Consider the following 26,589-nt stretch of genomic DNA (forward strand, 5'->3'; position numbering starts at 1 on the left):
GCAGCCACCCCTCCTCCTGGTTCTGGAACATTCCATCACCCTGGGGGAAATGGGCTGGGGGCACCCACGGACCCGCCCCCGCAGCCCACACCTGCCTCGAGTCTGGGCTGCCCGTGGGGACGTCTCCTGGCGGTGCGTGGGGCGTGCCTCCCTCAGTGTCCTGTGCGGTCCCCAGGCGGGTGGTGCTGTGGTGGTCCCCACACGTCGTCTTGTGGGCATTCCGCCTCCAGCTGCCACCCGAGCACGTCCTGCATCTGCTCCCTTTGTTCCTGGGGTGCGTGTCACCTGCCCCAGTGGCCTTGCAGCTCACATGAGAGCCGAGGCTGCAGCTGAGCCGTCTGCATAGACCCTGTCCCCTCTGCGTCCAGCGCCTGGTGTCCCCAGGTGGCTGTTGGACTTGCACAGTGTCTGTCTCCTGCCCACTGGTGCCCTCCTCGGGCCCTGGGGCCCAGCTCGGCCCCGGGGTCATCTCCTGCCCTCCTGGACACACACACAAACGGGGGCGGGGCTGGGCCTGGGGGCCTGTGCAGGTCCTTTTGCTGGTCCGAGATGGGGTTTCACAGCCACCCCCGCAGGTGTCAGGCCTGAGGCAACCCCAGCGACACAGGGTCAACGCTGGGCGCCGAAGGCAGGAGGCCGTGGGCCCTCAGGCTGGCGGCTGCCAGAAACCCAGCATCCTGTGGCTGCCGAGCCGGGTCAGCCCGGGAAGCCCACAGCCCTGCAGACCCTGTAGGCCTGGGCTTCCTGACGCTGCCCGGCTGTGGGAACTGTGGGCTGGGGGGCAGGGCGCTGTGCCCCGGCTCGCCTGAGTGATCCCCCTGGAATCTTCCTGCGCCTCGCCGGCAGCCCTGGGTCTCTGAGCAGCTCGGGCGGACAGGGGCCAGGAGGTGGTGGCCGGGGTGGTGGGCAGGGAGGGGCAGCCCAGCCTCACGGCTCGCTTCCAGGCCAGGTCTTCGTGGAGTGGGGGTGACCCTGGCTGCCTGTGCTCCACGTGGTGGTGCTGTGGGGTCCTCAGAGGTGGGCTGCGGCCACCCTGCCCTGCACGGGACTCAGCTGCCTGTGGTCTGGGGGCCAGTGGCGTGGTGGGGGTGGCCCGGGCCCCGGCTAGGGTCTGAGAGCCTTGTCCCTGGCGCTGCAGTCCACTCTGACCATTGTGGAGGGGGCGGAGCAACGGCTACCTCCCCTGTCAGTCTGGGGTGGAGCTGAGGCTGGGCTGGGGCCCCCGGTGCCCTGTCTGCCCGTGTATGGTGCCTGACCTGCGGCAGGGTCCGTGAGTGAGGGGGCGGGGCTGCTGGTCCCACCTGCGTGAGTCCTCTCAGGCCTGAAGGAGGAAAGTGGGGTTTTTTTGGCTCTTACAGGTTTGTTTATTTACAGAGGGGGGAGGGTGAGGAGAAATCTGCCATCCACTGGCTCACTCCCCAAATGGCCACAATGGCCGGGGCTGAGCTAGGCTGAAGCCAGGAGCCAGGAGCTTCTTCCAGGCCTCCCACATGGGTGCAGGGGCCCAAGCACCTGGGCCGTTGTCCACTGCTTTCCCAGGTGCATCAGCAGGGAGCTGGATCAGAAGAGCGGCTGGGACTCGAACCGGCGCCCATGTGGGATGCTGCTGCTGTAGGTTGCAGCTTAGCCGATTGAGCCCCAGCACTGGGCCCGGGAGGGAAGCATCGTCACGGCCACCGTGCAGAGGGGAGGGTGAGGCTCCGAAGGGAGAGGAGCAGCACTGGGCCAGGGCCTTGTCCCCCAGCTGGAGCTCGGGGACTTTGAGCCTTCAGGCAGCCGGTCCAGGGCCGCCCTTTAGGCTGCACTGTCCTGGCTGCCCAGGCCTCTCTGAGAGCCCTGCCCCGTGGGAGCCATGGGCACTGCAGAGGGGAGTCTCACGGTCTCAGGGGCACAGCGGGCACGGCCCAGGGTCTGGCACACCCTCAGTGTGGAGGTGACAGTGGCCACCCTGGACCTCCAGCCCCCGAGGGGAGCAGCCCTGGCCAGAGCCGTCTCTGGCAAGCAGGGCTCTGGGCGGTCAGCACCCAGCTGAGTGTGGCTCCCGACCCCCCTGGGACAGTAGACAGATTTCCAGGCAAGCTGCTGGCCATGGGGCCGCCCCCTGAGACCTTGCTGTTCCTCCCTGCCCCAGCCCTGGGGACCCAGCCCTGGGCACCCTGGGATAGCCCCTGCTGGGCCGGCCGCTTCAGCACCGTGGACAGCGGCCGCCACAGCCCCTTCACCCTGGCCCTTGGGGGCAGCTTTGGGGAGTTTCTGGGAGGCACCCCACCCTCAGCTGCGGCCTAGGAGGCCTGAGGTGCTGCCCTGGGAGCCTGGGGTCTTGGCGGAGATGGCCCTCACCCCAGAGCAGCTGAGGTGCCGACGCCCCAAAGCTGCCAGGGCACAGAGGCTCCTGGGAAGCCCAGAGCACAGAGCCGAGGGTGGGGGCTGCGGTGCAGGGGCCACTCCCAGGAGTGTCGGACCCGCTGCGTGGCGCTGTGGGGGGGGGTCTCCAGCCCCAGGACCCTCCCTTGTTGTGTGGATGGGGCGGGGCAGCCGAGCCCAGGCCCGGGGGGCTGGGGGGTCCCTGTGGGAGAGGCCGCATCCCTCAGCACGGCCCTGGCCTGCGCCCCCGCCCGGTCCCTGAGCCTCGACAGCCTGCAGTAGAAATTGATTCTAGTTTGTAGATGTCGGTTCACAATCCAAAGGAATTTTAATTAAAACCCAGAAAATCCATGTGTGTGATTAAGCTTCCGGAAGCAACCGGGCTGTGCGTGCCGTGGCAGATGGCACCGCTGTCCTCAGCTGCCCATGAGCGCGGCCGGGGACGGCACAACCCCAGGGTGGCCTCGCTCGTGTGGGCAGGGGCCGTGGGACCTTCTTCCTCTGGCCTCGAGTCCTGTCCACCGGGCGAGGGGAGCGCCTCGGCAGGCTCGACCTGGACGTGCCCACGCGAGCCAGAGCCCCCTGTGTGCCAGGGATGGCTCTGCCGTGACCCCCTGCTGGCCACAAGCATCCTCTGGACGCCGAAGGCCGTAGCAGGAGGCCTGAGCCTGTTCTTGGCTCCTGACAGAGGCGTGTTGCCATGGTGCTCGGCAGTACTGTGGGCTAGGGGCCTGGTGCTGTCTGGGATGGGCAAGCTGCTAGGGTCTCTGGGGGAGGGGGGCGTGTGAGGGTCCCCCAGCCGCAGCTGGGGCCAGGCCTGATGGACTAGGGACACCCCCACACCTGACAGCAGCCCTAGCCCTCCCAGTTCATCCTGCCACCCTGGCAGAGCCTTGGGCCCCAGTGCCCCACGTGGCCATGGGCTGACCCAGGAACTGCCCTGCCGAGGGGCGGGGCCTCAGGCAGCAAGGCTCACGACTGCCCAGAGCCTGTGCCTGCTGCCCTGTCGCCGCCCCCGCCGGTGTCCAGGGGCAGGGCTCGGGCCAGGGCCGACTGCTGTGACTGCTAAATGCTGACCTCTTGTGGAGGAAGGACCCCACCGCATCCACTGACTTACCGTGGGCGCGGGCAGGCTGTGGGGAGCTCATGAAAGCCCACCCCCAGCATGCGGATGGCCAGGCGCTGGGACTCCTGACACAGGTGGAGGGCAGGGGCCTGGCCCTCTCAGTCCTCCCTGTGGTCAGCCCTCCAGCCCAGGAGCCCAGGACCGGAGCGTGCCTGCCCCGTGGAGCAGGGCTTCCGCAACCCGTCTGGTGGGTGGACCAGGGCGCCTGGGCTAGGAGCACAGGGCCGGGGTGCCACCTGGTGGCCGGCTCGGAGCACGGCGCCGCCCCCAGGCTGGACACTGGTGGGCAGGGGCCTGGGGGAGGGCGGGGTGCCACCGCCCACGTGGCCCTTAACCCTGCGCACGTGGTTCGAGCACGTCAGCATGGTGGTCATCCTGCTCAACTGTGTGACCCTGGGCATGTTCCGGCCGTGCGAGGACGTCGACTGCCGCTCGGAGCGCTGCCACATCCTGGAGGTGGGCCGGGGCCCGGGGGGGCGGGCGCGGCGCCCGGCTCCCCGTCTGACCCCTGCCACCGCCAGGCCTTCGACGACTTCATCTTTGCCTTCTTCGCGGTGGAAATGGCTGTCAAGATGGTGGCCCTGGGGCTGTTTGGGCAGAAGTGCTACCTGGGCGACACCTGGAACCGTCTGGACTTCTTCATCGTCATGGCGGGGTGCGGCCCCCGGGGAGCGGGGGGCTTAGGGACCTGGCCCTCAGCGGGCACAGCACCCCCACCGCTGACCCCTGCCCTCCCCCCAGCATGATGGAGTACTCGCTGGATGGACACAACGTGAGCCTCTCGGCCATCCGCACGGTGCGCGTGCTGCGGCCACTCCGTGCCATCAACCGCGTGCCCAGTGAGTGACGCTGCCCCAGATGCCCGGATACGCAGGAGCTTGGGGCTGGAGGTGCAGAGGGGCCAGCCCCAGCCCCCGCCCCCGCCCCTGGCCACAGAGCTGAGCGCCCGTGGTCCTGCTGCCACTGCCGAGTGACGGGCCACTCTGGGCCTCGGGCTGCCTGTGGTCTGGAGTGGGCAGCCCTGTGCTGGGCACGTCCCAGTGTGGCCTGAGTGGTGGAGAGGCAGCCTCTGGTGTGGCTGGGCGCCCCAGGGGCCCTGCAGGACCCACTCTCCCCTCCCAGGGTGGGCAGCTTAGGACCTGTCAGCTCAGGGAGCAGAGGCCGGGTGCAGCCAAGCTTGGCCAGGGTGTGTGGGCGCTGGGTGCTGCGCAGGGCTCAGGGGACCTCTGGGTGCCACCATGTGGCCCAGGGGGAGAGCAGCTGTCAGGGAGACCCTGGCCGTCCACCTGCAGCCCTGGTTGGGGTTCAGTGCTGCTCCATCATCTGGGTGGTGGGGGAGAGGGCACAGGGCAGACTCAAGGCCATGTGCAGGTGTGGCTGCCCACACAGCTGAGTGCCCATGGGGGCGCACAGCTGGGCTGCCACGGTTTCCCTGGACGGCTGTTGGCACAGGGATGCCGGGTGGCTCTGCCCCCCACCCCCCACCATGTGCTTCCTCCACGGCGCCCAGTATTACAGCCCGCAGCAGCCACCCCTGGGCCCCCCGACCGCTGGGGTGTCGGGCATTGAGCTGTCCAGGTCCCCCTCTGTGCCGCAGCCGCCCCAAGTGCTGTTCCTCAGGGCCTCACACCCCCGCCGGCCCCTGCCCTGGCCCGTGTGGACCAGCCCATGGTCAGGCAGCCCCTGGCACCCAGGAACGAGGCTCAGCGCAGCCTCCTGGGGAGCCCCGGGCCGGGTCCCAGAGCGCTTCTCACTGCCTCCTGCTGGCCGCGGCCCAACACGCAGATGTCCCCTCCCCGGGACAGTGGACTCCGGGCTTTGCCCGGGAGACCAGGAGACACCTAGTGGTCAGGCCCGCGTAGCCGGACCCCCTGGCCGCCCTCAGGAGCGGGGTCTCCCGAGCGCTGACCCGGAGCCAGGGCGCAGGGGGCTCGTGGTGCGGCCCGGCGCTGACCAGCGACACCGCCCGCAGGCATGCGCATCCTGGTCACGCTGCTGCTGGACACGCTGCCCATGCTGGGCAATGTGCTGCTGCTCTGCTTCTTCGTCTTCTTCATCTTCGGCATCGTCGGCGTCCAGCTCTGGGCCGGCCTGCTGCGCAACCGCTGCTTCCTGGACAGCGCCTTCGTCCGGTGAGCGGCCCCGCCCCTGGCTGTGCCCCCATGGAGGCTCCACCCCAGGCCACACCGGCAGGCCCCGCCACCGCGCCCGCCCTTCCTGGAATGCTGGTCTGGGGGGAGGCGGCCGGGCAGGGCTGGGAGCCTGGACTCGTCCACTCCGCCAGTGCCCGGCTGACCACTGGGCCACGGCTTGCTGGGGAGTGCTCACCTGTGTGCGACTCGGAAGGCCCAGGGTAGTGGGTGCCAGGCCCCGACTGCAGGGGTGGCCACATGCCCCGTGCGTCCCTGTCTGCAGTCCAGGAGGCCTGCCTGGAGGCAGGGCTGGGCTTGTCCCCCTGCCCCTGCCTGAGCCACAGAGCCCCGCCAGGCACTCCTGCTGCCCAGGGCGCCCTCCCGGGAGTCCCTCGCGTCCTGCGTGCGGGTGTCAGCTGGGGGGCGGTGTCTCCCATCCGGGAGGGAGGCGGGAGCAGCCCGGTGGCCGCGGGGTCGGAGGTCTTGGGGCAGCGCTGCGCGGCCCGCCGGCGCCAACCCTGCCGTCCCCCAGGAACAACAACCTGAGCTTCCTGCGGCCGTACTACCAGACAGAGGAGGGCGAGGAGAACCCGTTCATCTGCTCGTCCCGCCGCGACAACGGCATGCGGCGCTGCTCGCACATCCCTGGGCGCCGTGAGCTGCGCGTGCCCTGCACGCTGGGCTGGGAGGCCTACGGGACGCCGCAGGCCGAGGCCGCGGGCGCCGGCCGCAACGCCTGCATCAACTGGAACCAGTACTACAACGTGTGCCGCTCGGGCGACGCCAACCCGCACAACGGCGCCATCAACTTCGACAACATCGGCTACGCCTGGATCGCCATCTTCCAGGTGGGGGCCGGGGCCGGGGGCGCCGGGCGGGGGCGGGGCGCGCGGTGGTGCCTGGGCGTCCAGCGGCTCCGTCCACAGGTCATCACGCTGGAGGGCTGGGTGGACATCATGTACTACGTCATGGACGCGCACTCCTTCTACAACTTCATCTACTTCATCCTGCTCATCATCGTGAGTGCGGGGGCCCGGAGCTCCGGGGGCGGGGAGGGCATCTCCCAGCCCCGCTCTGCGGCCCCCCAGCCTCAGGCAGGTTGGGTCAGTTAAGTGGCCACCTGTGTGTGCGCCGAGCGCCACGCTGTGGGATCCCCGGGGACAGGGACCGCTGCACAAGCGGAGTGGGCGGGGCCTTGCTGAGAGGAACCTGCACTGGGGGGCGGGGTCAGCATGGCCTCGGCCTCGCCCCTGCGGGTGGCCAGGAGAGACTGGGTGTCTGTGTGCCGCCCGGGCTGCTTCTGCGGCGTCCGGGGGTGCTGGGCGGCGCCTGGCCAGGCCTGGGCTCACCGCCCGTGCCCGCAGGTGGGCTCCTTCTTCATGATCAACCTGTGCCTGGTGGTGATCGCCACGCAGTTCTCGGAGACCAAGCAGCGGGAGAACCAGCTCATGCGGGAGCAGCGCGCCCGCTACCTGTCCAACGACAGCACGCTGGCCAGCTTCTCGGAGCCGGGCAGCTGCTACGAGGAGCTGCTCAGGTACCTGGGCCACGTGTGCCGCAAGGCCAGGCGCCGCGGCCTGCGCCTCTACGCCCGCTGGCAGAGCCGCCGGCACGAGCAGGCGGAGCCGGGCGCCCCGGCGGGCCAGCCCCGGACGGGCAGGCGTGCGGCCTCCGTGCACCACCTGGTGTACCACCACCACCACCACCACCACCACCACTACCACTTCAGCCATGGCAGCCCCCGCCGGCCGGGCCCCGAGCCGGGCGCCGGCGACACCAGGCTGGTCCGGGCGGGCTCACCACCGTCCCTGGGCCGTGGGCCTCCCGACGCCGAGTCCGTGCACAGCATCTACCACGCCGACTGCCACGTGGAGGGGCCGCAGGACAGGGCCCGGGCGGCCCACACCGCGGCCACGGCGGCTGCCAGTCTCAAGCTGGCCGCCGGCCTGAGTGCCATGAACTACCCCACCATCCTGCCCTCGGGAGTGGGCGGCAGCAAAGGTGGTGGCAGCCCCAGGCCTGAGGCGGAGCCAGCGCACAGCCCGCTGAGCCTGGGCAGCCCCGGCCCCTACCAGCGGATCCAGCACGCGGTGGGGGAACACGGTGAGACCCCACCCTGCCCGTTGCGGCAGCGGGGACCCGGGGGGTGGCGCCCCGGGCAGCCTCGCCCAGTGAGCAGGGAGGAGGGGGCGGGTCACAGGGACTGTGACTCAGCCCCGAGGGGGACCGTGTATGTCCAGGTGCACGGCCCGGCCACGCCCTGGGCCTCAGCCGGGAGGGGAGGCGAGGCTGTGCCGTGAGGGCTGGGCGGCGGCTCCCCAGGGCGACAGGTGTCACACGGGTGGCGCCAATGCCCATGCCAGAGCCAGCCTCAGCCCTGGGCCGCGGTGGTGGGGGCAGACGGCCTGGCACCAGCTTGCCTGCCCTGGGAGTGAGAGCGGGGTGGGCGTGTGGGCGTGGGACTGGCGTGTGGCCGCCTGTCCGGGGGCTCTGGTGTGGGCCTCCCGCTCTCCTGGGGCCCCGTCACGGGACACGCATTCTGACTGTAGCCGCAGGGACGCCGGCGCCACCACAGTCCCCATCCCGGGCTGGGGTCAGGGCGTGGGGCCCGGGGGCAGGCTCATCCCGTGGCTGCCGCCGCGCTGAGCCGCTCCACGTGCCTCCTGCAGGACTGGGCCGGGCCGCCGGCCGCCTTTCGGGCCTGAGCGTGCCCTGCCCCCTGCCCGGCCCCCAGGCGGGCACGCTGTCCTGCGAGCTGAGAGAGTGCCCGCACTGCGCCAGCGCCCGGGAAGACCCTGGCTGTGAGCCTGGCGGCTCCGAGAGCGGGGACTCCGACAGCCACGGGGCCTACGAGTTCCCAAAGGACGTGCAGCATGGCGACCGCCGGGACCCCCTGCAGCCGCCCCCCACGGCGGATGCGCCCAGCCAGGGTGGCGCGCAGCGGCGGCAGGCGGCCCCGGGGGAGCTGGGCGGGCTGGGCCGCCTGTGGGCCGCCCTTGGCTGCAAGCTGCGGCGCATCGTGGACAGCAAGTACTTCAACCGTGGCATCATGGCGGCCATCCTGGTCAACACACTGAGCATGGGCGTGGAGTACCACGAGCAGGTGTGCGGGCCCGAGGTTTCCCGTGGGGCCGTGTGCTCGGGCCAGGGCCCTCTCCTGGGCAGGGCGGCTCCTGGGAGGGCGAGGCCCAGCCAGGGACAGCAGCGGTCTAGGGAGCCTCCATGTGTGGACGTGCACGGGCACAGGCTGGGCTCGTCACACCAGACACGTGTGCATACAGGAGGTGCACACACGTCACGTGTGTGTGCACAGGCAGGTATACACGCTGGCACACGCACACGCATCATAGAAACGCACACGTCCCATGGCGGGCTGACCACGTCCTGCAGACCGGGGGGGGGGGGACGAGGCGTGGCGGCGCCGTCTGTCCCCGTTCGGCCCTCCCGTGAATGCCTGGTCCCTGCCCCTGGAGGGTCTCCGGCAGCCCCTGTTCTTGGCGCGGTGGAGCAGGGTGAGCTGGGGGGGACAACCTGGGCCCTGCAGGGGCGGAAGCCCTGACGCGGCCCCGCCCCAGCCCGAGGAGCTGACCAGCGCCCTGGAGATCAGCAACGTGGTCTTCACCAGCCTGTTCGCCCTGGAGATGCTGCTGAAGCTGCTGGCCTGCGGGCCGCTGGGCTACGTCCGCAGCCCCTACAACATCTTCGACGGGGTCATCGTGGTCATCAGGTGCGCGCCGGCAGCCTTGTCTCCGGGACCCCAGGGGCCCCGCCGGGCGCTCACAGGGGCACTGCCCTGGCACCACAGCCGTGCTGCTGGACAGAGGGCGGCCTGGAGGGCTGGTGCCGGCGTGTCTGGGGGGGGGTGCTGTCAGAAAGTGGGTGTGGGAGGGGTCCCCGGCCTCCCCACGGGAAGCGGGGGCGACCAGCCGGGCGACGGTGAGTCGCGAGGATGGGGAGGGCCCCCAGCTAGGAATCCCCGTGCCGCCGAGCCGCCCCTCGGGCCCCGGTGTAGCTGGGGGGGCTCTGGTGACCGGCGGCCTGGCGCCCGGCCCGCAGCGTCTGGGAGATCCTGGGGCAGGCGGACGGCGGCCTGTCCGTGCTGCGCACCTTCCGGCTGCTGCGCGTGCTGAAGCTGGTGCGCTTCCTGCCGGCGCTGCGGCGCCAGCTCGTGGTGCTGGTGAAGACCATGGACAACGTGGCCACCTTCTGCATGCTGCTCATGCTCTTCATCTTCATCTTCAGGTGCGGCCGGCAGGCGGGGCCTCTCGCGGGGGTGGGGCCTGGCTGAGCCCGCTGCCCGGGGGCCTCGCTCGCGGGGTGGGGCCTGGCTGAGCCCGCTGCCCGGGGGCCTCGCTCGCGGGGTGGGGGCCTGGCTGAGCCCGCTGCCCGGGGGCCTCGCTTGCGGGGTGGGGCCTGGCTGAGCCCACTGCCTGTGCCGCTCCCCCCACAGCATCCTAGGGATGCACCTGTTCGGCTGTAAGTTCAGCCTGAAGACAGACAGCGGGGACACCGTCCCCGACAGGAAGAACTTTGACTCGCTGCTGTGGGCCATCGTCACTGTGTTCCAGGTACAGCTGGGGCCGCGGGTGCTGGGCCGCGCGGGAGGGGCCGGGCCGCAGCCAGCAGGAGGCTGAGGGCCCGGCGGCCGCAGATCCTGACGCAGGAGGACTGGAACGTGGTCCTGTACAACGGCATGGCCTCCACCTCCTCCTGGGCCGCTCTCTACTTCGTGGCTCTGATGACCTTCGGTAACTACGTGCTCTTCAACCTGCTGGTGGCCATCCTGGTGGAGGGCTTCCAGGCGGAGGTGAGGCCCCTCCTGCCCCCGGGGCGGCGGGGGGTCCCTCCTGGCCTGGCCTCACGCCCGTCCGGTGCTGTGGGCTGCAGGGCGACGCCAACAGGTCCGACTCGGACGAGGACAAGACCTCCGCCCCCTCCGAGGAGGGTTCCAGCAAGTTCCAGGGCCTGCGGGCCACAGGTGCGAGGGTGATGGGTGGGGGCTCCTGGGCGGCCCCCACTCGCGCCCCAAGCCCTGGAGGCTCACGGCCCACCCCCGCCACAGAGGTGAAGACGTGCTCGCTGGCAGTGACCCCCAACGGGCACCTGGAGGGCCGTGGCAGCCGGCTCCCCCCCCTTATCATGCGCACAGCGGCCACCCCCACGCCCACCCCCAAGGGCTCCCCGCTCCTGGATGCAGCCCACGGGCTCCCGGACTCCCGGCGCAGCAGCAGCGGCTCCGTGGACCCCCAGCCGGGCGACCAGAAGTCTCTGGTAGGGACCGCCCCCTCACTTGGGCTCCTGGCCCCTCCTTTCCCAGAGATGAGTGAGGGTCCCCGTGCCCCCACCCTGACTCCTGTGCAGCCCAGTCCCGTGTGGAGCCAAGCAGCCTGGGCGACCCCCCGGGGAGGCAGGCACAAGGCGGGTGTGATGGGAGACGCAGGCTGGCGGTGCCCAGGGCCCAGGGCGGAGGTGCAGGTGCGTCGAGGCGGGAGTCTGGTGAGAGGGTCAGGGCCAGGCCGGCCAGCGCCAGGTGCATCCCAGCCAGAGACGGACGGGGCCTTGCCATGGGGCGACAGACCCGAGAGTCGGAATCGAGTCCCCAGGCAGCGGCTGCAGCAGGCCACTGAGTGACCCGGGTCCCCAGGCTGCCTGCCTGGGGTGGCCGAGCACCCTCCTGTGCAAGCCGGCGGTGGCAGCCTTGAGCCCAGGGTGCTGCCCAGCCACGTGGGTGCCCTGCACACCCCTGCCCTGGCCCTCAGCCATCGCCAAGGCCCCAAGGGGCCAGAGGCGCCCCCCACTAGGCCGGCACCCGGACGCCTCCCACTGTGGCCCTGTCTCCCCGGCCCGGCTGGTGACACCACACAGCCTGCACACAGCCGCTCCGTGACCGGCAGGCATGGGGTTGACTGACTCACGCCGCGTGCCCCCCAGGCCAGCCTCCGTGGCTCACCCTGCGCCCACTGGGGTCCCAACGGAGCGTGGAGCAGCCGGCGCTCCAGCCGCAGCAGCCTCAAGCGGCGCAGCCAGCGCGGGGAGCGGGAGTCGCTGCTGTCCGGCGAGGGCAAGGGCAGCACGGACGACGAGGCGGAGGATGGCCCCCCGCTGCGGCGCGCCGAGTCCCTGGAGCCCCGCGGTGCCCTGGACCTGCGGCCCCCGCGGCCGGCCGCCCTCCCGCCCACCAAGCCCCACGACTGCAACGGGCAGATGCTGGCTCTGCCCAGCGAGATCTTCCTGCGCATCGACAGCCACAAGGAGGACCCGGCCGAGTTCGAGGACGACGTGGAGGACGTGAGTGGCCGGGAGGGCGCCGGCGGGGCGGGGCTTCCGTGCTCTGTGGCTCCGCCCCCGGCCCCATGCACTCCGTGAGGCCACTCCCCTGCCCTGTGCCGCCCGTCCGTCCCGTTGGCCGGGCAGGGAACCCCGTGAGGAGTGGGCGGGCACGGCCCTGAGCACCCCCCTCCCGTCCCCAGAGCTGCTGCTTCCGCCTGCACAAGGTGCTGGAGCCCTATCGGCCACGCTGGTGTCGGAGCCGCGAGTCCTGGGCCCTCTATCTCTTTTCCCCGCAGAACCGGTGAGGGGCTCAGGCCCAACCCCCCTTCTGGTCCCCCCATAGGCCCCCTCCCCGGCCCCCCGCGGGGGGCACCCCGGGCAGCTCCCCTTTCCCGAGGCGGGGCTCGCCGGGGCATCTCGGGCCCCTGTCCACGCCGCGCTGAGCCGGCTGGGGGCCCAGGCTCCGCGTCTGCTGTCAGAGGCTCGTGGCGCACAGGCTGTTCGACCACGTGGTGCTGGCCTTCATCTTCCTCAACTGTGTCACCATCGCCCTCGAGAGGCCCGACATCGACCCCGGCAGCACCGTGAGTGGCGCCTCCCGCCCTACCCGGGGCTGGGGCCGCCCGCGCGGCCCCTCCCACCGCCCTCTCCCCGCAGGAGCGCGCCTTCCTCAGCGTCTCCAACTTCGTCTTCACAGCCATCTTCGTGGCCGAGATGCTGGTGAAGGTAGTGCGGGGTCTGGGCCCGGGGCCTGCTGGTCCGCCCCACCGGCTGCCCAGCCCCTGCCCCAGCAGTGCCGCCTCCCCCAGGTGGTGGCGCAGGGCCTGCTCGCGGGCGAGCACGCCTACCTGCAGAGCAGCTGGAACGTGCTGGACGGGTTGCTGGTCCTCGTGTCCCTGGTCGACATCGTGGTGGCCATGGCCTCGGCCAGCGGCGCCAAGATCCTGGGCATCCTGCGCGTGCTGCGCCTGCTGCGGACCCTGCGGCCGCTGAGGTGGGGGCATGGGCCCGCCCGGGGTCTCGGCTCGCACCCGGCCCGCCGGCTGTGGCGGCTCTCCCGGCTGGCCCAGCAGTGCGACCCTCTGCCACGTGCAGGGTCATCAGCCGGGCCCCGGGCCTCAAGCTGGTGGTGGAGACGCTCATCTCCTCGCTGCGACCCATCGGGAACATTGTCCTCATCTGCTGTGCCTTCTTCATTGTCTTCGGCATCCTCGGGGTGCAGGTGCGTGGCGCCGCAGGGCGTCCTGGGAGAGACTGCCCTGCCCGGGGGGCCCTCGGGGTGACCGCCCTGCCTGGGGGGGCCTGGGAGCTCAGGCTGGGCCCTCGGGGCCACCGCCCTGCCTGGGGGTCCTCAGGGGTCCTGGGGGTGCTCAGGCTGAATCTTGGGGCCACCGCCCTGCCTGGGAGTCCTCAAAGGGTCTGGGGGGGCTCAGGCCGGGCCCTCAGGGTGCAGATGTGTGCTGCTGGAGGGAGAGACCGCCCTGCCCAGGGGGCCTTCAGGGTGACTGCCCTGCCTGGGGGGGCCTGGGAGCTCAGGCTGAGCCCTCGGGGTGACCACCCTACCTTGGGAGGTCCTCTGGAGTCCTGGGAGGACTTAGGCCAGGCCTTGGGGCCACCGCCCTGCCTGGGGGTCCTCAGGGGTCCTGGGGGTGCTCAGGCTGGGCCTTGGGGCCACTGCCCTGCCTGGGGGTCCTCAGGGATCCTAGGGGGCTCAGGCTGGGCCCTCGGGGTGACCGCCCCACTGGCTCTGCCCAGCTCTTCAAGGGCAAATTCTACTACTGCGAGGGCGCCGACACCAGGAACATCTCCACCAAGGCCGAGTGCCGGGCTGCCCACTACCGCTGGGTGCGGCGCAAGTACAACTTCGACAACCTAGGCCAGGTGGGTGTGGGGCCGTGGGGCCGCGCAGGGGGCTGTGGCCACAGTGCCCACCCTTGATGCTCACTCTGGCCTGCAGGCGCTGATGTCACTGTTCGTGCTGTCGTCCAAGGATGGCTGGGTCAACATCATGTACGACGGGCTGGACGCCGTGGGCGTGGACCAGCAGGTGCGCACGGGCAGCCTGGGGCGGGGGCAGGGGCACGGGCACGGACCAGCAGGTGCACACGGGCGGTCCCTGCTCCGTCTGTGGGGGGGGCAGCAGGTGCACACGGCGGTCCCTGCTCTGTCTGGGGGGGGGCAGCAGGTGCACACAGCGGTCCCTGCTCCGTCTGTGGGGGGGGCAGCAGGTGCACACGGCGGTCCCTGCTCTGTCTGGGGGGGGCAGCAGGTGCACACAGCGGTCCCTGCTCCATCTGTGGGGGGGGCAGCAGGTGCACACGGGCGGTCCCTGCTCCATCTGTGGGGGGGGCAGCAGGTGCACACGGCGGTCCCTGCTCCGTCTGTGGGGGGGCAGCAGGTGCACACGGCGGTCCCTGCTCCGTCTGTGGGGGGGGCAGCAGGTGCACACGGCGGTCCCTGCTCCGTCTGGGGGGGGCAGCAGGTGCACACGGCGGTCCCTGCTCCATCTGTGGGGGGGCAGCAGGTGCACACGGCGGTCCCTGCTCCGTCTGGGGGGGGCAGCAGGTGCACACGGCGGTCCCTGCTCCATCTGTGGGGGGGGCAGCAGGTGCACACGGTGGTCCCTGCTCCGTCTGGGGGGGGCAGCAGGTGCACACGGCGGTCTCTGCTCCATCTGTGGGGGGGCAGCAGGTGCACACGGCGGTCCCTGCTCCGTCTGGGGGGGGGGCAGCAGGTGCACACGGCGGTCCCTGCTCTGTCTGGGGGGGGCAGCAGGTGCACACAGCGGTCCCTGCTCCATCTGTGGGGGGGGCAGCAGGTGCACACGGGCGGTCCCTGCTCCGTCTGTGGGGGGGGCAGCAGGTGCACACGGCGGTCCCTGCTCCGTCTGGGGGGGGCAGCAGGTGCACACGGCGGTCCCTGCTCCATCTGTGGGGGGGCAGCAGGTGCACACGGCGGTCCCTGCTCCGTCTGGGGGGGGCAGCAGGTGCACACGGCGGTCCCTGCTCCGTCTGGGGGGGGGCAGCAGGTGCACACGGCGGTCCCTGCTCCATCTGTGGGGGGGGCAGCAGGTGCACACGGCGGTCCCTGCTCCGTCTGGGGGGGGGCAGCAGGTGCACACGGCGGTCCCTGCTCTGTCTGGGGGGGGCAGCAGGTGCACACGGCGGTCCCTGCTCCGTCTGGGGGCCCAGGGCCGGTGTGCTCGGCCAGGACCCAGCGCCCCGTGTGCCGCAGCCCGTGCAGAACCACAACCCCTGGATGCTGCTGTACTTCATCTCCTTCCTGCTCATCGTCAGCTTCTTCGTGCTCAACATGTTCGTGGGCGTCGTGGTGGAGAACTTCCACAAGTGCCGGCAGCACCAGGAGGCCGAGGAGGCGCGGCGGCGTGAGGAGAAGCGGCGGCGGCGCCTGGAGCGGAAGCGCAGGAGTAAGGCGCCCGCGGCGGCAGTGGTGGCAGTGTGGCGGGTCGGTCGGTACCGTGTGCCCCGGGCCACAGCCCCGCCCACCGCCCCCGGAATGGCTCTGCACGTGCCTGCCTGGCGAGTCCCCGAGCCCCGCCCCTGCACCCTGGACTCACGCTCCACGGGGCCGCACGGTACCGAGACGGGCGTGGGGCGGGCGGGCTGCTGCACAGGGCACCAGGTGTCCCCACCACGGCCCCTCAAGTGTGTCCTTGTCTTTCCAGGCACCCTCCCCAACCCAGGTATCTGCCCACCCCGCATGCCCTGCACTGCCGCCTGGGGCCGGGGGAGGGCTGCGGCTGGCCTGGCGGGGTCCACGCTGCTGCCCGCACCCCGCGTGTGCCCGCCCGGCTTGCACATCCTGCGCAGGGCGGCCTGAGCTGCCTGCCTCCTCCCCCGCAGGCTTGGGGCCGCCCGCGTCCTCCGCACTGGCTGCCCAGCTCGGGCACCTGCATGCCGGCCAGGGGGCGGGGCTCTGGGGTGGGAGCAGGTGCAGTGCTGACCGCAGACTGCCCCGCGGGGGCCGTGCTTGGGCTTAGCCGAGGAAGGGTCCGGTCTAGCTGTCGCAGGCATCAGCTGCATGCAGGCCAGGGCCCGGCCAAGCACGGGCGGCTACCAGGGGCCCCTGGGAAGACACGGGGGAGCAGGGCCTGCTGGCCGGCGCTACCTGGGCTCTTGTCTCCATCGCCAAGGCCCCAAGGGGCCCACACGGGGATGGAGGAGGTGGTGGCCCTGCCCACCCTTGTTTGTCCAGCTGCCTGACCCAGGGCCAGCACAGGTGGACCCAGGCAAAGCTTCTGTGCTGTCCCTGAGCGGGCAGGGCCTTGGGGGTGGGGAGGCCCCCTCCGCCACATGCAGCTCCTGGGGCCCGCGGGGCCAGCACCCGCAGGTGGGAAGAGTTCGGGCGGTGGCCTCCCCAGCCGGGCACACAGAGCCCGGTCCTCTCCGACCGGCCTCCCTGAGGAGAAAGGGGTGACGCTCAGCGCCTCCCCTCCCCACAGAGGCCCAGCGCCGGCCCTACTACGCCGACTACTCCCACGCCCGGCGCTCCATCCACTCGCTGTGCACCAGCCACTACCTCGACCTCTTCATCACCTTCATCATCGGCGTCAACGTCATCACCATGTCCATGGAGCACTACAACCAGCCCAAGGTGGGCCGCGCCCCGGGGAGAGGGGCCTGGGGGCAGCACCTCAGCCACAGCAGTGCCCATCTGGGACACCTGGGGGTGGGCAGGTGCCTCCCCTGCCTGCCGGCCGGGCCTCCTACGCGCACCCAGGCCGGTGGAGGCAGGATGGCCACGGTGGCCAGGACGGAGCCGCGGGGGCACCGAGGTGGCCACTGGGGGAACTCGAGCTCCACCTGTGCACTGTGCTGGTCCCGGAGGCCCAGGCAGAGGGCAGGTGGTCGGCGTGGGCAGGGAGGGGCAGCCCCACAGCCCAGGGCCACTGGGCCAGCTCGACCGCCTGCCCACAGTCGCTGGACGAGGCCCTCAAGTACTGCAACTACGTGTTCACCGCCGTCTTCGTCTTGGAGGCTGCACTCAAGCTGGTGGCCTTCGGCCTCCGGAGGTTCTTCAAGGACAGGTGTGGGGCGGGGCCTCAGACTGCCAGGGCGGGGCCTCGGGCTGCTGGGGCTGGGGCCTCAGACTGCCAGGGTGGGGCCTCAGGGCTTGGGGTGGAGCCTCAGGCTCCTGGGGTGGGGCCTGGGCCTGGGGCGGGGCCTGGGGGCTCTCAGGCGGGGCCTTGGGCTGCTGGGGCCGGGCTCTGAGTGCAGAGCAGGACACACGTAGGAGCCGAGGAGGGGGCTCCTTAGGGCTGCTGGCCTGCTCAGTGGTGCCCGCGGCCACAGGTGGAACCAGCTGGACCTGGCCATCGTGCTGCTGTCCGTCATGGGCATCGCGCTGGAGGAGATGGAGACGAGCGCGGCCCTGCCCATCAACCCCACCATCATCCGCATCATGCGTGTGCTCCGCATCGCCCGCGGTAGGCGCCGGGCCTGCAGTGAGGGGGTGAGGGCGGGCGGAGGGGCGCAGCCCGCCTGGGCCCCGCCCCCACTAACGCTCAGCTCCCGGCCCAGTGCTGAAACTGCTGAAGATGGCCACGGGCATGCGGGCCCTGCTGGACACCGTGGTGCAGGCCCTGCCCCAGGTGGGTGGGCCCAGGGGGCGCCCCGGTGGGCGGGGGCGGCCGGCTGAGCTCGAGGGGGAGGCGCGGAGGGCAGGTCCCCGGGCAGCGTCCTCACCACCAGGGCCCGCGGCCCCTGTCCGAGTGCTGCCCGGGCCCGTCCCAGTTCCTGTTCCGTGCACCGCCCCTCCCTGCCCACCCTCTAGCCCGGCACTGCCCATCAGGAACCCAGCTGGCTGCGGGGCGGGGCTCTGGGCCTGGCCACACCCAGAGGCGCCTGGGAGCAGCATAGAGGGGGGCCCCCTGTGGTGCAGTGGGTGCTGATGCTGAGAGGGGCGCTGAAGCCCCCCGGTGGAGCCCCGGCCTGCCGGGCCCAGCCTTGGGGTCCCTGGGTCTGGAGGCGGCCCCCGTCCCGACAGCAGGAAGGGGTGGGGTGGGGCGAGGCGCGTGAGGGGCAAAAGTTGGGAAGCAGAGTGTGGCTCGGGAGGGCCTGGCTGCCCGTCAAGGCCAGGGTGCCCCGGGAGCCCCAGGAGGGACTGGGGACCCTGGGAACCTGGTGGAAGCCGGGCCCAGCGCCCTGACCCCGCCCCCGCCCCCAGGTGGGGAACCTGGGCCTCCTCTTCATGCTGCTGTTCTTCATCTACGCCGCCCTGGGAGTCGAGCTGTTCGGGAGGCTGGGTGAGTGGGCGCGGCTGCGTGAGCGCGGACAGCGAGGGCCGGGCCCCCGCCAGCACCTGCGCTCCTGCAGCCAGGCCACGACACACGCAGACACGCACACAGGGGCGTCAACCAGGCTGTCACACACACAGGGGCATCAGCCAGGCTGTGACACACACACACACACAGGGACATCAGCCAGGCTGTGACACACACACACACACCCACACACACAGACATCAGCCAGGCTGTGACACACACCCACACACACACAGGGACATCAGCCAGGCTGTGACACACACACACACACACAGGGACGTCAGCCAGGCTGTGACACACACACACACACACACAGGGACGTCAGCCAGACTGTGACACACACACACACACACACGGACATCAGCCAGGCTGTGACACACACACACACACACACAGGGACGTCAGCCAGACTGTGACACACACACACACACACAGACATCAGCCAGGCTGTCACACACACACACACGCACAGGGACATCAGCCAGGCTGTCACACACACACACACACACACGGACATCAGCCAGGCTGTGACACACACACACAGGGACGTCAGCCAGGCTGACACACACACACACACACACGGACATCAGCCAGGCTGTGACACACACACACACACGGACATCAGCCAGGCTGTGACACACACACACACAGGGGCATCAGCCAGGCTGTGACACACACACACAGGGACATCAGCCAGGCTGTCACACACACACACACGCGGACATCAGCCAGGCTGTCACACACACACACACACAGGGACGTCAGCCAGGCTGTGACACACACACACACACACACACAGGGACGTCAGCCAGGCTGTGACACACACACACACACACGGACATCAGCCAGGCTGTGACACACACACACACACACACGGACATCAGCCAGGCTGTGACACACACACACACACAGGGACGTCAGCCAGGCTGTGACACACACACACGCACAGGGACATCAGCCAGGCTGTCACACACACACACACACAGGGACATCAGCCAGGCTGTGACACATACACACACACACACACGGACATCAGCCAGGCTGTCACACACACACACACACAGGGACATCAGCCAGGCTGTGAGACACACACACACACACAGGGACGTCAGCCAGGCTGTGACACACACACACACACACAGGGACATCAGCCAGGCTGTGAGACACACACACACACACAGGGACGTCAGCCAGGCTGTGACACACACACACACACACAGGGACGTCAGCCAGGCTGTGAGACACACACACACACAGGGACGTCAGCCAGGCTGTGACACACACACACACGCGGACATCAGCCAGGCTGTCACACACACACACACAGGGACGTCAGCCAGGCTGTGACACACACACACACACACAGGGACGTCAGCCAGGCTGTCTCACACACACACACACACACACGGACATCAGCCAGGCTGTGACACACACACACACCCACACACAGGGACGTCAGCCAGGCTGTGACACACACACACACGCGGACATCAGCCAGGCTGTCTCACACACACACACACACGGACATCAGCCAGGCTGTGACACACACACACATACACACAGGAATGTGTGCACAGGCCGCCCTGAGTGCCACACAGTCCACTCTGAGTGTCCCGAGGACTTCCCCCTGGGCCTGAGACGCTTAGGGGGACGTGATGGGGACTCTTCATAGGCACCAAGCCTATGCCCATCAGTGTCTCCAGGGGCCTCTGTGGCTTCTGGGAGCCCCCACCGGGAGTCACAACCCAGTGTCCTCCCACTGAGGGCTGGGCCCAGGGTAGCAGACACCCAGGCGCAGGCCCCACCGGGTCCCAGAGGAGACCTGGAGACCCCCCTACCCAGCAGCCAGGGTGCCCTGCGTGCCCAGTGTGGCTCCGGGCACAGGAGGGGACGGGCAGGTGCAGCCTGGGGCTCGAGCCCGCCCCCGCGCCCCGCTCTGCCCTGGCCCGGCTGACGGGCGGCGCCCCGCAGAGTGCAGTGAGGACAACCCGTGCGAGGGCCTCAGCAGGCACGCCACCTTCACCAACTTCGGCATGGCCTTCCTCACGCTGTTCCGCGTGTCCACCGGGGACAACTGGAACGGGATCATGAAGGTAGGCGCAGCCCACGGGGCGGGCGGAGCGGGGCCTGCCGGGACCCCGCGCGGTGGGCCTGAGCCCGGCACGCCCCCAGGACACGCTGCGTGAGTGCGCCCGCGAGGACCGGCACTGCCTCAGCTACCTGCCCGTGCTGTCGCCCGTCTACTTCGTCACCTTCGTGCTGGTGGCCCAGTTCGTGCTGGTCAACGTGGTGGTGGCCGTGCTCATGAAGCACCTGGAGGAGAGCAACCGCGAGGCCCGCGAGGACACCGAGGGGGACGGCGAGGCCGAGTCGGACAGCCCGCCCGCCCCGACGCGCCGGCCGCCCACACCACAGGTGCGCCGGCGTCCTGGGCCTGGAGGGGTTGTGTCCTGCGGGGGAGGGGTCTCGTCCTGGGCCCCGGGAGGGGTCGGTCCTGGGCTCTGGGAGGGGTCGCATCCTGCGGGGGAGGGGTCTCATCCTGGGCCCTGGGAGGGGTCTCGTCCTGGGCTCTGGGAGGGGTCTCCTCCTGGGTCCTTGGAAGGGTCACATCCTGGGCCCTGGGAGGGGTCTTGTCCTGGGTCCTTGGAGGGGTCATGTCCTGTGGGGGAGGGGTCTCGTCCTGGGCTCTGGGAGGGGTCTCGTCCTGGGTCCTTGGAGGGGTCACGTCCTGGGCCCCGGGAGGGGTCAGTCCTGGGCTCTGGGAGGGGTCACGTCCTGGGCCCCGAGAGGGGTTGGTCCTGGGCCCTGGGAGGGGTCGCATCCTGGTGGGGAGGGGTCTCGTCCTGGGCTCTGGGAGGGGTCAGTCCTGGGCTCTGGGAGGGGTCAGTCCTGGGCTCTGGGAGGGGTCACATCTTGGGCCCCGGGAGGGGTCAGTCCTGGGCCCCGGGAGGGGTCGGTCCTGGGCCCTTGGAGGGGTCGCATCCTGGTGGGGAGGGGTCTCGTCTTGGGTCCTGGGAGGGGTCATGTCCTGGGCCCCGGGAGCAGTTGCGTCCTGGTCGCTGGGAGGGGCTGCCAGGTGGACTCGGGGACCTGCCTCCCCCAGGAGAGCCCAGGGCCTGGCCGGGACGCCGCGAGCCTGCTGGTGCTGCGCAAGGTGTGCGTGTCCCGGATGCTCTCGCTGCCCAATGACAGCTACATGTTCCGGCCCGTGGCGCCTGCCTCCGCACCCCCGCCGGGGGCGCTGCAGGAGGTCGAGTTGGACACCTACGCGGGCAGCAGCCCCCCAGGTACGGCCCCCGGCGGGACGGCTGACCAGCTGGGGGGAGGCGGGCACCGGCTTAGACGCTGTCCCACCCCAGGCCCTGCCACGACGGTGCTCTCGCCGGCTCCGGAGCCCGGCGCCTCCCTCCGCGCCCCGTCCCCTCGGGCTGCACCCCACAGCCCTGGCCTCGGCCGGCCGCCCTGCACACAGGTAGGGGAAGCCCGGGCCAGCAGCTGGGACACAGCCAGGGACCCAGGGCCCAGCCGATCACAAGACCCCAGGCCCCCCTCAGCAGCCAATCACAGGGCCCCGGCCCCCCTCAGCAGCCAATCACAGGACCCCGGCCCCCCTCAGCCTGCCCAGCTGCAGCCTTGGCCTCTCCACCCCACCCCCACCCCCGCCCAGCACCTCCAGAGACATGTCGGCCAGGGGGGGGAATTCTCTCCTGAGGGTGTCCAAGGGTGGGGGGTGGCCGGGTCACCTGTCCGAGGGTGAGGGGTGGCCGGGTCACCTGTCCGAGGGTGAGGGGTGGCCGGGTCACCTGTCCAAGGGTAGGGGGTGGGCTGGGTACCCTGCCCTGTGCCCCTCAGGGTCTCCTGGGTCCCCAGGAGCACAGGCCCCCCGGATGGTGGGTGCAGCCCTGGCTTGCGGCCCATGTGGGACCCTCACCAGGACTCCCAGACCCCTCTCCCTGGGGAGCTACATGCCTTGTCCTCCCAGGGCCCGGTGGGGATGGGTCCCTGGGCCCCTGGCTGTCAGCCGGGCTCCCCTGGGGTCCTCACCCGGCCCTGTGCCCTCACAGGAGGCTGCGCTCGCTGAGACCCTACAGGGGCAGGTGGAGGCTGCCAGGGGCAGCACCCCCGACCCCGCGGAGCCTGTGGAGAAGACCCCGGCACGGCAGGCGTCCCTGGGGGCTCCCCTGCGGTCCCCACCCCACTCCCCGCGTCCGGCCAGCGTCCGCACCCCCAAGCAGGCCCTCGGACAGTGCTGCACCTGCAGCCACCCGCCAGCCCCAGGTGGGGAGGAGCCGGAGGCCTCGGACCCCGCGGACCAGGAGGTCAGCAGCATCACCAGCGCCGCCCGGCCCTGGCCCGCGGCCGAGTCCTGCAGCCCCGTGGCCTCCCCTGCGGCCCCCCGGGCGGCAGCCGGGGGGCCAGCCCTGCGCAGGTTCCACAGCGTGGGCGCCCCCGGCCCCCTGGACAAGCCCGGCCTGGTGGAAGGGCAGAGGTGGCCCTCGGCGGAGCTGGGCGGAGGGGCCAGGGAGGTGGAATCTGCGCTGGGGGCCCGCAGGAAGAAGAAGATGAGCCCCCCATGCATCTCCATCGACCCTCCCACAGAGGATGAGGGCTCGGCCCGGCCCCCCGCCGCAGAGGGCGGCAGCGGCCTGAGACGCAGGACCCCGTCCTGCGAGACCACCCCCCACAGGGACTGCCTGGAGCCCGCCGAGGGCCCGGGTGCCGGGGGGGACGCAGGGTGCAGGGCGGAGCGGCGGGCCCGGCCTGAGCACCTCACTGTGCCCAGCTTTGCCTTCGAGCCGCTGGAGGCGGCGGCTGTCGAGGGAGGCCCCTTCCCCGACGCGAGCTGCAGCGAGACCCCGGGGCCCACGGTGCCGCCCGAGCCCCGAGCAACAGAGCCGCCTGCAGACTCGGGGGACCCCCCCAAGACGGGGTGGGGGCCGCACCTCAGGGTGGCCCTGGGTGTCAGCACAGACAAGCCCGTGTAGCCTGGCTGATGTGGGCAGGACTTCGGCCCAGGATCCGGTGCCCCGTGGGGCGGTGGCCCCAGCTCAGTCCCCGCCGTGGGCAGAGGGGCCCGAGCAGGACGTCGGCCCAGGCAGGGCCACGGCAGAGCAGGGGCGGCCGCGGCCCAGGGCCTCCGTGTGGCCGATTCGGGCCGTGCCGGTCCAGGTGAGCAGCCCCGTGAGGAGCGTCTGCGGGGCGCCCACACGCACAGGAGGGCACGGAGGAGCCCCTCCTCCACAGCCCTACAGGAACATAAGCCGGGGGCCACCTGTGCCCTGGGGCAGTGCAGTCCCCAAGGCCGCCACGGCCAAGGTCACTCGCTCACCGCCCAGTCCTCACCACGCCCTCCGCACCCTACGCCACCCGCCCATCCCGTGTGCTTGGTTTTGGGGCACCTCCGGGGAGTGGTGACCCCGCAATAGGATGGGGCTCCAGCCGCCAGGGTGGGGCGGGCGCCCTGCTGTTTGGTTTCCCGCCTTTGTTGGATTCAGGTTACACTTGCAATAATCCACACAGAGCCCAGCTTCGGGAGGTCAGAGCAGAATAAACGTAACTTATTTAAGAAGCACCCTGTGACCATGGCAGGCCTCCAGCGGGCGGGGAGGGGCGGCGGCCCGGGCCTGCAGCCAGCGCTTGGCCACCAGGACCCCTACGACCAGCAGGAGGAAGAGGCCGGGCAGCCAGAGCCCAGCCAGGAGCGAGAGCCAGGGCAGCCCTGGGTGTCGAGGCTCCACACCCCGCAGTTCTGGGATGTGGTGGCGGATCCAATCCACATAGACAGGAACGCGGGTGTAGACGCCTGGCCGGTCAGGGCGGCCGCAGCCCTCGCCCCAGCTCACCACGCCGGCCTGCACCCAGGCCCCCTGCTGCTGACACACCAGAGGTCCCCCGGAGTCGTCCTGGGGGCACAGGAGGTGGGGTAGGACACAGCTGCTCACTGGGCCTGCCTCCCCCCCCCCCCCGTCCCAGCAACGCCAGCGGCTCACCTGGCAGGCATCCCCGGGGCCCCCAGCGCACAGCATGTCCGCCCGAATGGCGCTGCCGCCGTGGCTGGAGTAGGCCCGGCTGCAGGTCTCAGCATCTACCACGGAGACGGCCGCCTCTCGCAGGCTGTAGGGGGGCGGCAGAGGCTCTGTGGGGGAGTGAGCGAGCCTCAGGGGAGGCCGGGCAGCAGCCACTGGCCCAGGGAGCCGGGGGCCCATCCCCCACCCAGGTGCAAGGCACGTGGGTTCTGGGTGAGACCGGCGGGACTTCCTGTGCGATGGGGTGGCCTCCATGGGGGTGCTCGGCTGGGTTCCCAGGCAGACTGGCTTGGGTGAGGGGGGCGCTCACCTCCCTCCCCCGTGTATCCCCAGCCGGTCACCCAGCAGCGTGTGCCCGGGGGGAAGTCCGTGGAGGCTGCCGGGAGGCAGACGGGCAGGACCTGGCCGGAGAGGCTCACGGGGGTGCTCAGCTGCACCAGGGCGATGTCCCCGCTGGCCCCCGGTGGTCCTAGGGGGCTGGAGTGCAGGACGATCTTCCTCACGGTGTGGAAGTGGGGGGACAGGGTGACCGTCAGCTCCCCTAGGTGCACCTGGTAGTCGGAGGAGTTCAGGGACCTGGGGAGGGAGGGGGGGCTCGGAAGGGCCAGAGGCCACCGTGGCACCCAGCAGGGCCCAGCGGGGTCAGCAGCCAGCTGCCCTGGCCCAGGCTGACCGGGAAGCAGGGTCACAGTTGAGTTGCCCGTGAAGTGGCCTCAGGGAGGGAGCGCGCCACCCGCCCAGGGGTGCACTGAGACATGGAGAGGTCTCCGCCCAGCACCCCAAGCTGCACCAGGGACTCCTCCCCTCACCCAGACACTCACCCGGAGAAGCAGTGGGCGGCTGTGAGCACCCACTGGGGGCTGAGCAGGGATCCCCCACACACGTGCACCTTGCGCAGTCGGAGGCTAGCCTGCCACGGCCACGCACCGGCCAGAGCCGTGTGGCCCCCCACGATTCGGGCCCCTATGTCCACAAGCCAGGGCTGCCCACACCCTGCATCAAGCAAACGGCCATTGTGGGGGCCCCCAGGGCTCTGGCCTGTGACCCCCCCCAGGAAGCTTCCCCACCGGCCCACCTGCCCACAGCAGCTCCCACATCTGCCAAACACGGTCCCTAAAGTGACACCCGCAGAGCCAGGAGTGCCCAGCGCAGCCTTGGGGCATCCCACCGTGGTCCTCCCACGGGCACTGGGCAGATGGTTTCGGGGGTCTCTGGCAGGAGGGGCTTGGAGAACAACAGGGCAAGGGAGGGGCCGCCCTGGGGAGGTGGGGATGTGTGGAGCTGCCCGGTGCCGGGAAGACCGCAGCCCTGGGTTTCCCCTCTGCACACACCTGGCTGCAGGGCGGCTCCCGAGACGCCTGCGGGAGGGACACGGGCAGGGTGAGGAGCTGGAGCTGGACTCGGGCTGCCCGGTGGGTGGGGTCCAGGGCCATGAGTGGCAGCCGGGAGCCGCTGCCTCAGCCTCCACCCCCCCACCCCCCAGGCACACCGCTGGGGACCCTAGGGCTTGTGCAGACTGGAGGGTGCGTGAGCCCCATCCTGAAGGTCTCCACCTTGCCCGTGCACCGCCTGCCAGGGTCACAGCTCTCCTTGGCCCCCGATGGGCACAGAGGAAAATACAGCGGCCTCAGGAGGAGGCACAGGGCAGTGGGGGTCCACACCCAGCCCAGGCAGGACGCAGACGACACCCACATCCACACTCCCTCACCAGGTCACTCACCACGCACGGCCAGCAGCAGCAGGAGGCTGTGTGGCCAGAGGTCCATGGTACACGTCCAGCACTTGGGACAAGAGGGAGCGTCCACCCAAGCCTTGGACCTGCTGGGCAAGGGGTGGGTGGGGACACCACACAGCTGCTGTCCAGGACAGGGAGGGAGGAGGCGAGGGTCCACCTGTTCTCTGCGAGGCGGGGCTGGCTCAGGACACTGTCCACAGGAGGGAAGTGGTGTCCTGGCCGGAACTCAGCTGCTTCTCCTCCCCAGGCTGGGGCTGGGACAGTGTTGCCTCCTCCAGGTAGCCCTTCTGGGTAACCCCAGCTCCCCCACCCAACGTGAGCCCAGGCTTTGGGGTTCTCCAGAGAGGTTGAGCCTAAGGCCAGGCAGCCCCGTGGGACAGCTCAGGCCCTGATGTCCCTGCCCCCACCTCGACCCAGGGATCCCGGGTCTGCACTGGGATCAGATGGGCACAGGGATGGCTTCCTGTCCGTCCTCTGAGGTCTGAGCTGAGCAGCCTGGGGCTTCCCTGCCCCTCCCTCCAGCTGGGGGGAAACCAAGGCGCAGAGTGGGAGGTGCCTGTACCCACCAGGATGTGATGGTGCCCAACACGGCCAAGGGCCCTGCGCCCGTCACAGCTCGGAAGTGCTCACCCCACAGCAGACCAGAGGGGCTG

General features: G+C 70.7%; 2 protein-coding genes across 2 annotated transcripts in view; one reads left to right on the plus strand and one right to left on the minus strand.

Moving 5' to 3' along the window:
• CACNA1H (calcium voltage-gated channel subunit alpha1 H) overlaps positions 1–23,740 on the plus strand; it is a 39,122-nt gene extending 15,382 nt beyond the window's left edge. The window contains exons 3-37 of the mRNA XM_062180914.1: positions 3,609–3,677; positions 3,762–3,946; positions 4,012–4,145; positions 4,232–4,329; positions 5,463–5,622; positions 6,155–6,470; positions 6,549–6,641; positions 6,987–7,725; positions 8,292–8,725; positions 9,198–9,349; positions 9,679–9,864; positions 10,073–10,190; positions 10,274–10,429; positions 10,510–10,600; positions 10,685–10,893; positions 11,554–11,910; positions 12,093–12,193; positions 12,353–12,476; positions 12,550–12,618; positions 12,702–12,886; positions 12,988–13,114; positions 13,648–13,773; positions 13,850–13,939; positions 15,127–15,319; positions 15,578–15,595; positions 16,355–16,506; positions 16,830–16,939; positions 17,205–17,338; positions 17,433–17,503; positions 18,079–18,157; positions 20,147–20,268; positions 20,348–20,590; positions 21,279–21,462; positions 21,535–21,647; positions 22,240–23,740. Coding sequence (XP_062036898.1) covers positions 3,609–3,677; positions 3,762–3,946; positions 4,012–4,145; positions 4,232–4,329; positions 5,463–5,622; positions 6,155–6,470; positions 6,549–6,641; positions 6,987–7,725; positions 8,292–8,725; positions 9,198–9,349; positions 9,679–9,864; positions 10,073–10,190; positions 10,274–10,429; positions 10,510–10,600; positions 10,685–10,893; positions 11,554–11,910; positions 12,093–12,193; positions 12,353–12,476; positions 12,550–12,618; positions 12,702–12,886; positions 12,988–13,114; positions 13,648–13,773; positions 13,850–13,939; positions 15,127–15,319; positions 15,578–15,595; positions 16,355–16,506; positions 16,830–16,939; positions 17,205–17,338; positions 17,433–17,503; positions 18,079–18,157; positions 20,147–20,268; positions 20,348–20,590; positions 21,279–21,462; positions 21,535–21,647; positions 22,240–23,160 — 6,659 coding nt within the window. The 3' untranslated portion in view covers positions 23,161–23,740. The remainder of the gene's footprint in view (positions 1–3,608; positions 3,678–3,761; positions 3,947–4,011; positions 4,146–4,231; positions 4,330–5,462; positions 5,623–6,154; positions 6,471–6,548; positions 6,642–6,986; positions 7,726–8,291; positions 8,726–9,197; positions 9,350–9,678; positions 9,865–10,072; positions 10,191–10,273; positions 10,430–10,509; positions 10,601–10,684; positions 10,894–11,553; positions 11,911–12,092; positions 12,194–12,352; positions 12,477–12,549; positions 12,619–12,701; positions 12,887–12,987; positions 13,115–13,647; positions 13,774–13,849; positions 13,940–15,126; positions 15,320–15,577; positions 15,596–16,354; positions 16,507–16,829; positions 16,940–17,204; positions 17,339–17,432; positions 17,504–18,078; positions 18,158–20,146; positions 20,269–20,347; positions 20,591–21,278; positions 21,463–21,534; positions 21,648–22,239) is intronic.
• Positions 23,224–25,967, minus strand: LOC133751037 (tryptase gamma-like). Its single transcript, XM_062180915.1, has 7 exons — positions 25,922–25,967; positions 25,533–25,559; positions 25,023–25,194; positions 24,512–24,777; positions 24,166–24,311; positions 23,749–24,078; positions 23,224–23,367 (listed from the first exon to the last, which is right to left on the minus strand). Exons 1-7 carry the CDS (start codon positions 25,965–25,967, stop codon positions 23,224–23,226), a joined length of 1,131 nt encoding a protein of 376 aa, XP_062036899.1.
• Between the last annotated feature and the right edge of the window lie 622 nt (positions 25,968–26,589).

Source organism: Lepus europaeus, chromosome 21 (assembly GCF_033115175.1).
Source record: "Lepus europaeus isolate LE1 chromosome 21, mLepTim1.pri, whole genome shotgun sequence".
Classification (NCBI taxonomy): Eukaryota; Metazoa; Chordata; class Mammalia; order Lagomorpha; family Leporidae; genus Lepus; species Lepus europaeus.

Bases quoted from the DNA above. Each gene is read 5' to 3' on its own strand.
- LOC133751037 (XM_062180915.1), bottom strand. From the start codon at position 25,967: ATGGACCTCTGGCCACACAGCCTCCTGCTGCTGCTGGCCGTGCGTG. The intron at 25,195-25,532 runs GTGTGTGCAGAG...TGCTTGATGCAG, and splicing joins GGGAGCCGCCCTGCAGCCAG to GGTGTGGGCAGCCCTGGCTT. The intron at 24,079-24,165 runs GTGAGCCGCTGG...CTGTGCCCCCAG, and splicing joins GCCCCGGGGATGCCTGCCAG to GACGACTCCGGGGGACCTCT.